The 17,636-nt window shown below is 39.2% G+C and overlaps 3 protein-coding genes across 3 annotated transcripts in view; 1 reads left to right on the forward strand and 2 right to left on the reverse strand.

Annotated features, from left to right (window-relative positions):
- The window catches only part of LOC139127177 (uncharacterized), a 272,426-nt gene that overhangs the window by 137,611 nt on the left and 117,179 nt on the right, over positions 1–17,636 (forward strand). The window lies entirely within an intron of this gene.
- LOC139127122 (uncharacterized) lies at positions 14,118–14,537 on the reverse strand. Its single transcript, XM_070693042.1, has one exon. It carries the CDS (start codon positions 14,535–14,537, stop codon positions 14,118–14,120), a length of 420 nt encoding a protein of 139 aa, XP_070549143.1.
- Positions 14,639–16,786, reverse strand: LOC139127123 (uncharacterized). Its single transcript, XM_070693043.1, has 2 exons — positions 16,752–16,786; positions 14,639–15,839 (listed from the first exon to the last, which is right to left on the reverse strand). The coding sequence occupies exons 1-2, from the start codon at positions 16,784–16,786 to the stop codon at positions 14,639–14,641; spliced, it is 1,236 nt and encodes a 411-aa protein (XP_070549144.1).

Raw genomic sequence — 17,636 nt, forward strand, 5'->3', positions numbered from 1 at the left:
AAGAATTATGATATAATTGTTAACTGCACAGTTGATGTTTCAGGAGCCAGTCGACTGACAAAAATGTTTATTGCTGGTTTGTGTTCCACTCCAATTACAAGACTGATCGAAGATTCTGTTGTACTGATGACTGGTTTACGCCTTTGTCGTTTCTTCCTCATGACTGTTTGAAAAGGGTTGATCAATTCCTCGTTAACTAGATCGTTGCACTCCGTTTCTTCATGAGATATCAGATGCCGATGTCGACTATCTTGGTTATCATTTGTCTTTACAACATCTGAATACGATTTCATCGATGGTGCCTTGCCCGTATTACAGGACTCATACACTTGCATCACTTTAGTGTCGACATCATGGCCAAGCTTGTTGTGCATGAGTGGCATGCTGAAACGACTGTCATGATTGTAGACTAAACATGGGTAACGTTCGCCGAGCGCGCTGTATAATCTAACATCAAAGACTCAATTTGTTGCAAATGTTTACTTTTCTAATGATAAGCAACATGTAGACTTGTCGAGCTCTGCAAGGCAAACGGACACTCGATCAAATTCCACTGTATCTTGCAAATTATTTGACTTTTTATTTTGTCCTTGTCTCCGTTTAAAGCGGGAAGTTGTACTAGATGAACACAGATCAAAAAGTTCTCTCTTGGCACTTTCAATTTGCGAGTCAGGATAAAAGTCGCTGCATATTTTAGACAGAAGGTCGTTGGGCATTACATCCATCTTATTGGCAAGAAAACATAACAGCTCATTCACAATAATTACAGGCTTACTTGCTTTAGCTGCATGCTCAACATCACTAGCTTGTTTACTCGAATGAAAGATGGCGTCACCAACACCTGTTGAGTCAACTGCAATATTATCTTCATTAGCGGAGATGGTAGCGGCCGAGTTTTGCTTCCCTTTACTAAAACTGTACTCCTTTCTTCTGTAAAGATATGCGTCGATATTCTACATCGAAGGGCACACACCAATCAACTTGTAATTCAACGTCACAGGTTTTACTTGAACTACAACGGAAGTAATACAACAAGGTTGGGGGCGCTCTCCAACTAGCACATATCATTACATCCCCCTTCTCAATAACAAAAGAAAAATGAACAGGAAAAATTGCTGAGTCGCAAATAATGAAACATCATGTAAACACGTAATACTCAAGAAAATTTCAGAGTTCAATGAGAGTCGTTCAGTGTTCTTAATGGTGTTTTACAAATGTTTTACACACAGTCCTTTTTCCACACAGGTGGTTTGATCAATCTACCTGAGGATGTTCTTTTCACATCACTCTGTTTAATGTTATCAGTTTCACAATTATTATTTTTCTCTGTTACAGCCTTATTGTGTACTGTATGAGCAATGATGGGCTGATCAGGCTTGTCACTTAGTAGTTTATTCTCATTCCGTGCATCAATATCTCTTGTGTTCAGGTCCTTGTGAAATTTCTTGTTTCTTCTAAGTGTAGCTCCATTTGATGTTTTTTACACTACATGTATGATCTTGGTTCAGGACATTTCTCTGTGACTTTAGCTGTTGTCCATCGTAGTGATAGTGGTTTTTGTAGACCAACTGTTTGTCCAACTTGTAAATCTGGACGGTCTCAAGCTGATCTATCATAGTAGTACTTCTGCACTTCCTGTCGTCGACGGAGGGAAGTCATTACTTCTTCGTCTCCCTTTACTTTAGTAGGTATGTTTGTTCTGACTCTTCTATTATACAACAACTCTGTAGGACTACCAATTCTTGCATCTGATGGGGTAGCTCTAACACACAGTAATGCAAGTTCTGGATCAGTTCCTGCATGCTTGGCTTTCTTCATTGTGGCTTTCACAGTCTTTACGGCTCTCTCAATGAATCCATTCGACTGTGGGTAATGAGGCGAAGACATGACGTGTCTGAATCCCCAATTTCCACTGAACTCCTTGAACTCTTTGCTTGAATAGCATGGTCCACCATCACTAAACATGCATTCAGGAATTCCATGCTCCCCAAATAAGGTCTTTAGCTTGCTGATAACTGCCTTGCTCGTTTCAGCATTTAGACGTCTTACAAATGTCATCTTGCTGTAGTAGTCTGCAACTACAAGGTATGTGACACCATCCAACATAAACAGATCAGATCCTATGTTCTGCCATGGTGAGCTTGGCATGTCGTGTAGTATCATGCTTTGTTTCTGTTCTCTCCTTGCGAGTTGTAGACAAGCGTCACATTTGTCAATCAAACGTTCAATGTCACTATCTATTCCTCTCCAATAGACACATGTTCTGGCTCTTCGTGTCTTCGATTAGTGTCTTCTCGATACCTTGGTGACTCATATGTAGCTTTGATAGTATCTCATCCTGGAGGGAACTTGGAATTATGATGCGTTCACCTTTCATCAGAATTCCATCTTCGACAGATATGAATTCTTTCATACTCCAGTACTGTCTTTTGACTTCAAGCAGATCTTGTACCTTCTCTGGCCATCCATTAGAAACAATATTTTTCAACATACAAAGTTCCGGATCATTGTCTTTGTGGTAGCGTAGTTGATCCATTTTCATATCAGACCATCTTACACTGTGAATGGTTTTCTCAAACTTCAGCGTTTTGGATTCAGGCGAGATAATGCATCAGCCAATAGGAGTTCTCTGCCAGGTCTGTATTTAATCTCCATATTGTACTGCTGTATCCGTAGTAATATCCTTTGTAAGCGTGAAGGAGCTTGGCTCAGATTCTTGAGCTTGATAGCCTCAAGGGGTTTATGGTCCGATTCCACAACAAACTTGGACCCATAAACGTATGTGTGAAAACGTTCAGCTCCAAACACTACTGCGAGCATTTCTCTCTCTATGTTTGCATACCGTTCCTCTGTAGGTGTAAGGGCTTTCGATGCAAATGCAATCACATCTTCATGTCCATTGGGGTTGACTTGGATTAATACTGCACCCAGTCCCTTTTTACTGGCATCCACCTGTATTCTTGTCTCTCGCTGGGGGTCAAAGTAGTTGAGTGTAACAGCATTACATATCAGTTTCTTGATCTCTTGAAAGACATTCTCATGAGTTGTCGTCCAGATCCAAGTAGTATCTTTCTTGATCAATTCGCGTAACGATGAGGTTCTGCCTGATAGGTTTGGGATGAATGGTGCCAAATACTGTACCATGCCAAGAAACTGTTGTAGCTCCCTGACATTAGTAGGGCTTGGCAAATCGACAATCTCCTTCACCTTCTTCTCATCTGGGCGTACTCCCTCAGCGGTGTAGACCATACCATAGAAGGTAACCTCATTAGTCTTGATTTCACACTTTCCATGGTTGAATACTAGCTCTGACGGAAAACCTATGTCCACAGTAGATGAGAGTAGATCTACGGACCGTCTGCAGTAGACTTTATGTAGATCTACATCAGGGTTTTGTAGATGAACAGCCACAGCAGTTTGTCTACATGAAGCTTTGTCTACAGATATGGTCCACACCAGACATGACTATGTCTACATTTCACACTAACTTCGTCTACGCTTGATCTACACTGATCTACCGTCCAATCTAAGGGAGTTTCATCTACAAAATTCACTTAGGCAAACAAAGACTCATCTACTTCTACTTCAAAAATCACCATCTTGTCTACATTTAATCTATTAAAATGTACTGTTTCTTGCTGTATACTATGTCCAACAATCCAATCCCTTCAAATTCTATGATTGGCAAACTGCAGGATCCATGCGAGAAGGCATCAGTAAAAGACAAGACATTTTACCTTACATTTGAATATATACTGTACAACAATAGAGAGAAGAAATTAGTGAATTAATTTTTTTTTCATCCTAATTAAGGCACTCCTTTTTAACTCGAGGAACACAAATGCAAAATATCACAGGAATCAAACTACAATTTTGTGGTAAAGTTAAAAATGTAAAGATTATCCAGTAATTAATTTTTGAAAAAGTGACTTTAAAGTGAATCACAATAAAAAGAATAAAAAAATCAATATTTTCATTGATACTTTCTTCAGATGGGTCAATACAGTTGCATCTAACCACGGGCCGGACCCTGATCTAATTCGTAAGTTTTTTTCTTGGAGTTATGTGACTAATTACAAAACTTCATAAATATGCAAGTGAGCTATTTGTTAACTGATAACTTTATTTCCTCGGCTTCATATCCAGCAAACAATCAAACGAACCTGTTTGATATCCCAGCTGCTTTTAATTGTAAAAAATAAAATCAAAACTATCCTCGTATAAAACTTTCTGAGTATCATTGAGTCACTTCTGAATCGTGTGAAAATCAGCAGCCACGGCCCTATCTCTCAGTCAACTTACAAATAATTGTATTGACATTGTTATCATTGCCACGTAACAGATAAGACTACATAATACATTACAGTGTTATTTTGGCAATGGCATTTCAGTACACATGCATAACACAAGTCAGCTTTAAAAATTACCAGTACTGCTTTAAGTAATTTTTTCACCTGAGCGACGTATTTTCTTGCATTTTCATGGAGAGTTCGCGCATGGACTGATCTCCCCACCACCTTTCAGCCTCCACCTCTTGCTCTTTTAGAGCAAATGACCTTGTAACTGGCTTCGATTTCCGGGTCAACTGTGAGAGTTGACCTTATGCGCATGCGCAATCAGAAGGCGCCATGTTTTCAACGGTTCAGCATATCAATGCATATCGGGGAGAGAAGCCAGCCTGCTCACCATTCGTACTTCAACAAATCTTATTTTTCAAGCACATTTTCGTCATCTGTACACCTTGGAAACAATGTGACATCAATTCTGATATGCATAGAAAGTGTTCCGATCGAGAATTACATCGGGTTGAGACATAGGTTGGCATCTATAACTTGACGATGGCGGTGCCTCTACACTGCCAGTATACAGCTGTACTGGTAATGCGGTAATTGTAATGCAACTTGTAAGGTAGGCCCGTGAGGTAGGCAAGGTTTGTTGATCGCCTGTTTTAATACCACGACCATATGAATTTTGATTGTGTAACATGTAGAATATTTCAGTTCTAAATTTTTAATAAAGCGTCGTTGAATGTACTGAAATGCTTTGTATGCAGTTTGTTCTGTTAATCATGTAATGATGTATGTACAGTTGAGAAAGATTTTGAAAAATTTGAGTAGGCCTAAGCATGCACAATGTTCTACTCTCTGTTTCGACCTGAATACCACTCATGATCGGTCATTGAATGATTGATTTTTCCAGCGTGAGATATCTCATATTATGCAAAGGTCCATTGATACCATGGTGCTCAGTGAAGTTGCCAGCAAATTACATCAAGAGGATGTTGTTGTGATATGCAATATTGTGATACTCATCATGAACTGCAGCCCTAGCCTGTGCTACACCATGGCCATCAGTCAATTTTTAAAGTCTAAAAATTGATTGACATGTTAACATACTTACATTTCATTTTCAACACTTTTGCAAGATCTCCATGCCTCACTAATTTCTTGTTCTTTGTCTAAGCTATCTTATACGTAATTTATTCCATCTACATCTTGTCTCCTTTCATCTACATTTTATCTACTCTCTAAACTATGACCTGATGATTAATATGCACAAAAGTAGACGAAGCAATAGATCTACATCTTGTCTACATTTCATCTACCTGAGATCTAAATTTCGTCTAATTTTTCATCCACATTTCGTCTACATTTCATCTACTCTCTGAACTATGACCTCATTAGTATGCACAAAAGTAGATGAGGCAGTAGATCTACTGCCTAATTAGAATTAAGTCTACTGTAGATCTACTGTAGACTAGATGTAGATCTCAATTTTCTATAAGGGAGCCCATGCTGACGGGCATGTATCATGAGCTGGTGTAGGTTGTCGTCATGGTCAGCGTCGTTTTCCCCGTAGACGATAATGTCATCTGTAATATTCAAAGTACCCTTGCAGCCAGCCAATATCAGATCCATTTTCTCTTGGAATACATCTTGTGACACCTTGAGACCAAATGGTAAGCGACGGAATCTATATCGCTTGCTTGGCGTCTGAATGATGTCAGGGCTGCAGACTCATCATCCAGTTCAATGCTCCAGTACCCATGTCGGGCATCCAATTTGCTGAAGACTTTGGCACCAGCAAGTTTATGAGTAATCTCCTCAACTATTGGCGCTCTGTGGTATGTCCGCTTGATTGCTGTATTCAAGTTCCGTGGGTCAAGACATACACGTAACCCACCTGACTCCTTTCGACTGAAAGCAAGTAAGTTCAACCATTCGGTGCTCTCGTTTTCTGGTATGGGTTCAGCCATTTTCATCATTTTTGTCAAGTTCAGCCTGAATTGATCCACCAAATATATAGGATATTTTCTGTGAGGGCTTACAATCGGTGTTACGTCTAGCTTTACAGAAATGTGATATTTCCCTTTAGGAATTTACCAATACCTGTAAATCGACCAGGGTACATGTCCTCCAGCGTTGACGGGTTGTCTATCGGCTTTGGTGCGTCTGTTTGGAACACGTAGTGTCATTGCTGCTATAGTGTTATATTCAACAGTTGACTTGCGTGTTTCCCCAGAATAATCGGTCCTGGCGTATCAGCAACAAAGAATTCTACCTGATGCCACTGCTTTGTTCTGCTATCATATCTTAATCTCAGATTAATAGAACCATGTTGATTAACTTCTGTTCCATTGTAAGCATACAACTTCACATGTTGGCGTTTTTGTAGAATGTTACCATGAATTAGTCCTATAGGACTGACCAGTGATGGAAACATGTTCTTGAATGTTCTCACAGGTAACACATTTCCCTGTGCTCCAGTGTCCACTTTACATTTCATCTTGGCTATCTTGCTGTAGCCAGGAATCTGTGCGTCAACATCAACAATGATATCAACTCTCAGCACCGTTTTGTCTATTGATAACGTCAAAAGATAACTGTTCGTCGTCATCATCAGAATCAATCTCTAGTGCATGTACAGCTTTCCTGTTGCTGTAATCGTGATTACTATTTCCACCCTTCATGCCTTTAGCACTGCTTCTTGTCTGTCGTTTAGACACAAATTGCTTCTTGATGCGGCTTGTCGGCTTCGGTTGAGCATTAAGTGACTTACATCGGGCTTTCCAGTGTCCGGTTTTACCACGAGTACCACATTTGCTATGAAATGCTGGACATTGTCCATAAGGGTGGTCCTTTCGCACAAAACTTGCAATTAGTTACACCATTGGTCTTTTTCGTATCACGTTTCTTGTGGATAGCGTCTACCTTGGTAATCGATGTACCGGTACCTGCACTTGCGAATGCTTTCATGTGTGCAGCATTGCCTCCTGGGCCCTACACTTTTTTAATGCGTCATCTATCTTCAGATTTTCACCCTCACTTAGCAACTCTTTGCGGGAGTCATTCACCCGTGTACCCATAATTAGCTGGTCAATCAAACGATCATCTATATCTTTAAATTACACTTCAGTGCCAGTGCTCTGCAACGTGTATAGAATTCATCAATACTTTCTCCATCTTTCTGTTTGTACGCAGTTAAGTTCAGTCTGTGTACTCTAAAATGATCAGCAAAACCAACTGACTGTTTAAATCTATCCCACACGTTGTCAGGCGTTTTCCGTTGCTCGTCAGTTAATGTCCATGTTTTGGACAGTTGTTCGCCCTTTTCCCCTGCTTGGAAGATTTTTTTCCTTTTGAAATTTTTTTTATTACAAAACAGAGAAAAGGTACAGCAAAAAGACACGAAAACAAAACTGACAAAAGACAAAGAACAGGGATAGTGCTTACAAAAAAGAAGACAATCTATGATTCAAAGTACATTACCAGAGTATGCCAGCGACTCCTATACTTTTCAGTTGTATTGTTTTTGTAGGCAATGTTTCTCTCAATTTCGGTGTTTTTGTTTGACCTCCGCTATATATAAATAGAACGGAAGAACTTTCTTTTCTCGTCTACACTTATACAAGAACTGTTTCCTAATATAATACAATAATTTAAGATACAGCTGAATTCAAGGTTGCCGAGAATAATGTCACGGTTGTTTAAATTGATTGACTTCAGTGTAACTCTTTGCCACCATTCTTCAAATTTGTGCCAAAAAATTTTTACAAACTTACAATCATAAAATAAATGAAACTGAGTTTCTCTTCCCACTTCACAAAATGTACACAGATCATGGGATAGTTTCTTCCATTTCATTAACCAGTAGTTTGTGGTAACACAATTATGTAATATTTTATATTGAAATTCCTTACTTTTTACATCTGTTGCAACTTTTTGTGGAAGATCAAAGTAACTAGAACTGTTGTTAGCAATTTCCTGTCCAAGAACAGTGACAAGTTTGTCATTAAAGTTACTAAAATTTTGCTTGTTGTACATCAAAATGTCATACAATGATTTTGTTTCTAAAGTAAGTAGATTGTACAGCTTGTTTCCCCTGAATACGTTAAGCTTTCTTGGTTGAAAAGAAACTGCTGTGGGATTTAAAGGATATCTGTGTTTAGAAAACAACAGAAACAATACCAGCCCACAGCATAAAAAGACGTTTAGGTACACCGTGTTTTACCCAAAAGTCAAAAGGAATAAGTTTCCATTGTTGTCATATAAATCACTTACATACCATAAACCTGCATCCAGAAAATCTTTGTTAAAAACTGACTGTCCATGAATTACAATATGTTGATTATTCCAGATGAACTCGTTCTCATCAGTCTTATGTCTTATTGCAGACCAAGCTGAAAATACATCTCTATAGAAACTTGGGAGATTACACCCCAAGGTATTGACATTATAGTTACAATAAACCAAGAAATCAGCGTTGCCTATGTTGTTGAGATAATAATTTGAGAAAAGTTTCCATCCACTTTGATTAGATTGAAAATACCTAATAAGCCATTTTAGTCTCGAAACCAAAACCATATTTCTTAAATGGGGTGCGTTAAGACCACCTTTACTAATTCTTAAGAGTACTTCGTCTAACTCTCTCATGTTTACCGTTCCATATAAAATTAAAAATAAGTGTATTAATTTGTTTCAGATACTTTTCTGGCAAGTTGGTGAGAGATGCAACATAAAGGAACTTAGAAACAATAAATGTTTTAACTATTTGAATCTTTCCCATGATAGTAAGATTTCTCATCTTCCACAGATTAAGACATTGTTTTGCAGACTTTATTTTCTCCTCATAATTAATTTTGTCTGCTTTTTCTGTCTCATAAGATAGACAAATTCCAAGAACACGAATTAGACCACTTGGCCATGAAATTCCTAATGGCTTGTTCTGACAATATCTATTACTACCTAACCAAAGTGCTTCAGTCTTTTCCTTGTTAATCTTCAGGCCAGAGATGTTGCCAAATGTCTCAACCATTCTGAGAAATTCTTTGGCAGATTTCACATCTGATAACATTCCAGTGGTGTCATCTGCATATTGTGCTATTTTTAACTCATCTTGACCGATTTGAATCCCCTTAATTGCTTTGTTATGACGAATGGCGATGGACAAAATTTCTAAAACAACTACAAATAGATAAGGTGAAAGAGGATCACCTTGTCTTGAACCTCTGTTCACTGGAAAGTAACCAGAGGTGACACCATTATTAATTACACAACTGGAAATATTACAGTATAAAACTTGACCCATTGAATAAAAGATTCACCAAAATTAAATTTCTTCAGAGCAAAATAAAGGAAAGGCCACTCAATAGAGTCAAATGCCTTGGCGAAATCAATACAAAGTAAAATACCGGGAATATCATTTTCTTTTGTGAAGTGCATTGAGTCTAAAATTGTGCGAACAGCGTCGCCGATGTAGCGACCTTTTACATAACCAGTCTGATTTGGGTGAATTATTTCGGGCAAAATCTTTGAAATACGAATTGAGAGGGCCTTGGCAGCAATTTTATAATCAACATTTAAAAGAGAAATAGGTCTCCAATTTTTCAGCTGGAGACGATCTTTTCCTTTTTTGTCAATTAAAGTAATGATTGCTTGTCTTTGGGAAACTGACAACTCTCCATGGACGTGTGCATAGTTGAAACTATCCACAATTAAATTACCAAACCAGGGCCAGAAACACCTGTAGAATTCAACACTAAGGCCATCATTCCCCGGGCTTTTATTACTAGACATAGTTTTCAGAGCGGAGTAGCACTCTTCGAGACTCAAATTACCTTCACAAATATTTTTCTGGAAATCTGACAATGCAGGAATGTGCAAATCGCTAGTGAACTCCTCTGCTTTTTCTTCAGAAAAACAATGTGTAGTCTGATATAAATTTCGATAAAACTCTTTCTGCGCATTTAAAATATCATTTAAATCTGTAGTAACAGTACCAGTAGATGTTTGAAGTTTACGCATGTGCTTTTTATAATGATTTCTCTTTTCAAGCTTCAAGAAATATGCATTGCTTCTTTCACCACGCTCATGCCATCTTACTCTGGCACGTTGGATAATACCTTGTGTTTTGACCTCGTAAATATCATCTAAAGCTCTCTGAACTTCATCAATGTCTTTTCTTGTTTTCTCTATTTCACTTTCTGTATTTAACATGCCTAACTTAATTTCATCTATATCTTTAAATTTACACTTCAGTGCCAGTGCTCTGCAACGTGTATAGAATTCATCAATACTTTCTCCATCTTTCTGTTTGTACGCAGTTAAGTTCAGTCTGTGTACTCTAAAATGATCAGCAAAACCAACTGACTGTTTAAATCTATCCCCACGTTGTCAGGCGTTTTCCGTTGCTCGTCAGTTAATGTCCATGTTTTGGACAGTTGTTCGCCCTTTTCCCCTGCTTGGAAGATAATGTAGTCGTGTTGGTCTTCTTTGGATGCTTTCTTATGTCAAACAAACGATTCAGCCTTGTGCGGTAATCTAGTCGAGCAGTTTGGTCGTCGCCACTCTCCCATTTCATTTGAGGACATTTTATTCCGTCACCCATGATCGCCGGTAATAATGAAATGACGTACGCATATGCCTACAATACAGCCACAGAAACAGTATATGGTTCTTGAATATGCTATATTTAACCACTATGATTGGTAGCCAGCTCACTCCGTCCGTTGTTGAAAATAGCGGTTGACAAAGTTTGTGTTCAGGCCAGTGTGACAGTGACACGTGCACGTATACAGAACTTTCTAGAGGCGCCATTTGGCTTGTTGTTGACCACGTGTGACGTCGTGCCCTTCTGGTGCAAGAATCACAGCGTAAATTCGTACAACACACGAATTATTCACATAAATGTGACTTACAGAGTTCAAGTGGTCTCAGCATACTTTACCGCTGCCACCATGTAAAGATATGCGTCGATATTCTACATCGAAGGGCACACACAATCAACTTGTAATTCAACGTCACAGGTTTTACTTGAACTACAATGGAAGTAATACAACAAGGTTGGGGGCGCTATCCAACTAGCACATATCATTACATCTTCCACTAAAAATCCCAGGAAAACACTTTTCTTCACAGTGTGGACATAAAAATTCATCACACCGAGTTAATCTAACGGATTCGGTTGTTCCACAGTCGTAGCACCGCATTGTAATTTACATAAAAACAATGCAAGCTGGTATGTAGATCAGCTATGGGAAGATCGCAACCAAGCCAAGCTCAAGGCAATTTCAAAAATTGCAAATTTCGACGAGACCAGAGACTAACTGTGACTAGATTACAAAATAATCACTTAGTAAATCTCATGAACAAGTAGACGACTCTGCACTGCCAAAAACTTTGAAAAAAACACCGAAAAAATGTCCTAAAACATGGAGCGACATGGAGCGACATAAGCGTGCCACAACCGCATGTACGCGCAGAAAAAAATGTATGTATGTATGTATGTATGTATGTATGTATGTATGTATGTATGTATGTATGTATGTATGTATGTATGTATGTAATGTACACCCATAGACAGTAGAGGGCTTTCCCCTCTACTGTCTATGGTTAGATGTCTTATCAGGGAAGTAAGCATCTCCGTGCAGCATAAACGTGATCTTATTTCACGTACAATCATCCAATAGTGTGATAAACTGTAAGTCTGGTAATTCAAATGCTTTCGTAGGTTAGAACGGCAGGCAAGACTTCCGTTGCAAGACCCGCTCGTAGTTCGGTCACTTCCCCCGTTGACAATGCGATAGTTGTCGCGGCACGAATTAATCAAGTCCTCGGATAGAACGCATGCACGACGCATCAACTATCTTTGGAATAAGTGAAGACCTGTGGCAGATGAAAACGTAACTGGTAAATTGCATCAACAGATTAGATCTTAGAAAGGAGAGCATCCGGCCGCCGGACATATTAAACGCTACGCAGATAACAGCGGCGGTTGTTTGGTTTATTTATCCACTCAAAACGTTATCTGGTCCTTTCACGTGAACTCAAGGCGGGATTATCAAGAAATCGTGATTTTTTTGTTCAACGTCGTTCCAATCCGCGAGTCTGGCGACTAGTTCCCTGTCAGTGGAGCTTTACATCGTGATAAGGTATAGCATCTGCAGAACTCATTACGTAATGCGCAGTTCGGATGACTTTTCGGCGTTTTCGGCATATACCGAAGACAGCAACAGGGTTTCACTTTAGTAAAATTGAAACTTGAAAGAACTACACATCTTGTGAAATACATGCTTCCGTTCCCTGTTGTATTTGCTGTCACGGTGTCGCAACGTGTCATGTTGCAAAAATTGCAAAGAACTTTGAGTCAATTTCCAGATCAAGATATATTCATCGATGAGTGTCCAACATACAAGCAAACAAAGGAGAAGATGAAAAGAACGAAAATCGGACAATCCGATTGTGCCAGGGAGTCCGCATACACGTAGCCGCCATTGTGAGGCAGAACATTATGACAACATTATGAATGAGATTTATGATTGACGACGCTTTCAAATTTCCCAATTGATGGAGAGTCAAATATGCCACTGATCACCTCTTTTTATGAATCTTCTCAAAACATTGTTGTCTTTAAGCCATATATATATTATATATATATATATATATATATATTATATATATATATATATATATATATATATATATATATATATATATATGTGTGTGTGTGTGTGTGTGTGTGTGTGTGGTGTGTGTGTGTGTGTGTGTGTGTGTGTGTGTGGCGGAGTCCAGTTACTTTTGTATCCGCTAAGTGCCAACCACTCCAAGAAATACCACCCTCAGTTGCTTTAGTTTAGGATAGGTTTATTCAAGAAGCGGTGAAAACTGGGTAAATAAAGAGATTAAAAATACAAGGTCATTCATTGTCTACATCGGAGAGTCGAGGTAAATCAAGTTCAAAGTAAACGGAAGAAAAGAACTAAATTCTACTAAAAATATCTAAGCACTGCATTCAAAATGGTCCTCTAAATAATTGGAAAGTCATAAAGGGAAATCAACTTACATTGTTGCGCCTACAGTCCTACTTTTGGCTGGAGTGTTTGTCAGATCCACGTGGCATGTCTACTTGCTTTTAAGACAGTGGAAGAAAAAGTGTCTGCCGTGGGTGTAATTTAATCTTTAACCTTTTAATTGTTTTACCAAGAAGTTTCTTGACCTTTGTGTCAGAGGGCCTTAAGAAAGATAGAGGGCGATCTTCTGAAAATCTAGTTGGGGTCATGAAGGGTCAATTCAACACACTCCCCGTCTAAAAATGCGCGGTAAGCTGAATTTTTACTAATCATAAATTTCAAATAGAATAAATGCCTACTAATATTTAGGTCTAAATAAAGTCTAAAGCTAAGAGTATATACGAAAGGGTTCATACTAAGAGAGTCCGTAAATAGTGTTCATTGAATTCAATCACAGAGTTCAATTTGTACTTTCAATCAAAACTAATTCGCTAATAGGTCTGAGGTAGGTTCGATGTTCGCCATCTTTGTAGATCATTGCGCCTACTTTGCATACTTTGTTGTCATCGCTGGGGTAGACCTTCACTATGCGAGCGAGGGGCCAGCTGTTTCTTGCGTATTCTTTCTCTCTCAAAAGAACCAAGTCTCCTTCTTTGACGTTGATTGTAGATTTGTTCCATTTTGGTCGTGGCTGACGGCTTTGTAGATATTCTTTTCTCCATGCGTATCCAGAATTGATCAGCTAGATACTGTACGCGTCGCCAACGTTTTCTACTGTAGATGTCTTGTTGGACGAATGAGTCTGGTGGTGGTGTCGGTGATTGAGTCTTCATGGTGAGTAGCATGTTAGGGTGAGAGCTTGGGGATCGTTTGCATCTGATGATACAGTTGTTATAGGTCTGGAGTTGACAATGGCGCTGGCTTCTGCCATGAGAGTTGTCAGCAAGTCATGTGTGTATTGTTGCTTGCCTAGTTGATAGTGCATGGAGTCAAGAACGCGTCTGATGGTACCAATTTGTCGTTCCCATATACCGCCGAAGTGGGATGCGTGAGGTGGGTTGAAAATCCACTCACAGTCTCTTGTTGTAAGGAATTTCTTGATGCGGTCTTGGTCCAGCTCTTTAGCTACTGCCTGAAGTTCGTTCTTTGCGCCGATGAAGTTGGTGCCCTGGTCACATCTGAGTTTCTTGATGTTGCCGCGTATAGCTATGAAGCGACGTAGGGCGTTGATAAAGGCTGAAGTGTCCATGGAGTCTATTACTTCTATGTGTACTGCTGTTGTGTAGAGACAGACAAAGATAACTGCCCATCTCTTTGCTTCAGACGTACCGGCTCTGGTTTTGCGGGAAGCTATAGCCCAGGGCCGAATACGTCCATTCCGACGTTGGTGAATGGTGGGGTTTTCTCAGTTCTGTCCGACGGTAGGTCGGCCATGAGTTGAGTGAGTGGTTTTGCTCTCAGTCTTCTACATATCGCACATTTGTGTATTATACTTCTTACCATGTCATGTACACCCATGATCCAATAGCCATTAGCTCTGACGTTTGACAGGGTGAGTTGTCTGCCTTGATGTTGTACTTGTCGATGTACATGATCGATGATAAGTCGTGAAATGTGGTTGTCCTGTGGGAGGATGATGGGGTGTCGGCCGCAGAGGTCGAGGTCTGATTGGCGAAGTCTTCCTCCAACGCTGATGAGTCCTTTTTCATCGATGAATGGGTTCATCCGGCTGATGGGGTTCCGTTTCTGTAGTTTGTTGTTGTCAGTGTCTGCTGACTTTGCTGCAGATAGTATCTCATATTCTTTATGAAACACACTTTTCTGTACTGAGCGTAGGATGATGGTTTCTGCTTGTGCCATCATCTCAATTTTCAGTTCTTCTGGAGACTTCTCTTTCTCCTTTTTGTCTGTCTTTTCTGGTGATTTTCTTTGTCTGATTTTGCCTATTAAGTTGGCAATACTTCTCTTCAAGGATCTCCATGATGAGAATCGTTGAAATCGGTGAGCACCTAAGTCGTTTTGTTCTACTTCCTTCTTTGATGTGTTGAGGACAGCAAGTTGTTTGCGGACCTCAGGGTCTTCGTCACTTACTGTGTATTCATGTTTGTCTTGCTCGTCTCGCTGCCACAGGAATGCTGGTCCTGATAGCCAGATAGTTGAGTTGAGTTTTGGGGCTGGTACACTGCGTGATGCGATGTCAGCTGGATTTTCGTGTGTAGACACATGTCGCCACTGGTGTGGTGATGAGATGTTGTGTATCTTTTCTACTCTGTTTGCTACGTATACGTGGAAACGTTTCGAGCTGTTGTTTATGTATCCAAGGACGATTTCGCTGTCCGTGTGATATATGACGTTGTCGATGTTCAGGCCGATTTCTGATGTGATCTTCTGTGCGAGTTCTGTCGCTAGGACGGCTGCACACAGTTCTAGGCGAGGTATGGAGACTGCATGAGTCGGATTTACCTTTGCCTTGCCAAGTATGAATGATACGTTGACGTTGTCTTCATGGTTGGTCAACCGCAAGTACGCTACAGCACCTATGGCTTCATTGCTGGCATCAGAGAAAATGTGACACTCAGTTTTCTTTATGGGTCCAAAGGTGGGTGGAGTGTAGCATCGCGTAGCTGTATCTTTTAGTCGAGTCGGAAGGTAGGGTTCCCATGCACCCCATGGATGTATTTTTTTAACCTACATTTTGTAATCCTTAGGGTCTATTTTTAATGAATTTTGATGTTCCCAAAATCAAATCGTGTCCCATGGGGTTCATTTGGCGCCATCTTTGCCGCCATCTTGGCCGCCATCTTGGATTTCAACAATGGGGTAGGGGTCACGTATTTACCGCTCGACGGACACAGAAACAATAAAATACTATAAACGTTACATTTTTAGAAAGCCAAGATCATGGCCTTTTCATTGATATATAACTTAATAGGGATAAATTAATATTCGAACGTCGATTAGACTTTATATCGGCCATTGACCGTAAATCGTAAAATTTGCTAAATTTCACACCCAATAATTAAGTTCCCGTTCCTCCAAACAATTTTTCATAAGGTATTTATATATTTTATGGAAGAACTCAGTGCAATAAACAAGAAAAACAACATTAAAAGTATGTGTCTTGAGATTTAGTGGGTGCATGAGCTTGTTTTCTTATTACGCGGTATGCCACATATCCGTGTGTAACATAAGGGGTAGGGGTAATGTTTCCCTTTCTGTTTCGAATCATGAATGATTAAAACCATAAAAATGTTACATTTTTTGAAAGTGCTGCATCAGACCTTTCTAAAAATATATAGATTTATGGGGAAAAATTGCATATTTAAAGTTACAAAGCTTAAACCTTTCGGTTTGTGTCGATTTTAAGTGATTTTTTAAGAACGAAATTACAACATATGGGGTAGGGGTAATGTTTCCCTTTCTGCCTCGGACCATGAATAAAGAAACCATATAAATTGTATACTCTTTGAAAGCTCTGAAAAGGGCCTTTCCAAACATGTATAGTTTTATTGGGAAAAGTCCATATTTTAAAGTTACAAAGCTTATGCCTTTCAGTTTGTGTCAATTTTAAGTGATTTTTTAAAAACGAAATTACAACATATGGGGTAGGGGTAATGTTTCCCTTTCTGCCTCAAACCATGAATTATGAAACCATATAAATGTTATACTGTTTGAAAGCTCTGAAAAGGGCCTTTCCAAACATGTATAGTTTTATTGGGAAAAGTCCATATTTTAAAGTTACAAAGCTTATGCCTTGCAGTTTGTGTCAATTGTAAGTGATTTTTTAAACAAAATTATAATATAAGGGATAGGGTAATGTTTCCCGTTCTGCCTTGAACCATGAATTATGAAACCATATAAATGTTATACTGTTTGAAAGCTCTGAAATAGGCCTTTCCAAACATGTATAGTTTTATTGGGAAAAGTTGCATATTTGAAAGTTACAAAGCTTAAGCCTTTCAGTTTGTGTCAATTTTAAGTGATTTTTTGAACAATATGCACAAAACAGTTAGTCCGTTGGCCAGGTATCGAAATCATCCCCTCTAAGGCATTTTACCCACTATGATTTTCTGTTAGCTAGTATTCTCAGCTGTCATAATCTGCGTATTTTCATTTAACTGATGGTGTGTGAGAGTGTAACGACTTGTTTGTGAAGGGCTGTCACGCCCTCAGTAGTAAAATAGGAATGGGTTAGGGGTAACATATTTACCGCTGTCGGAAACAAAACAAAAAGTACCATAAACAATACATTCTTAGAAAGCGCAGATAATCCCCTTACCATTGGTATACAACTAAATGGGGATAAATCGATATTCAAACATCGATTAGATTTTATATCGGACATGAA

This window comes from Ptychodera flava, unplaced genomic scaffold (assembly GCF_041260155.1).
Source record: "Ptychodera flava strain L36383 unplaced genomic scaffold, AS_Pfla_20210202 Scaffold_29__1_contigs__length_4469600_pilon, whole genome shotgun sequence".
Taxonomy (NCBI): Eukaryota; Metazoa; Hemichordata; class Enteropneusta; family Ptychoderidae; genus Ptychodera; species Ptychodera flava.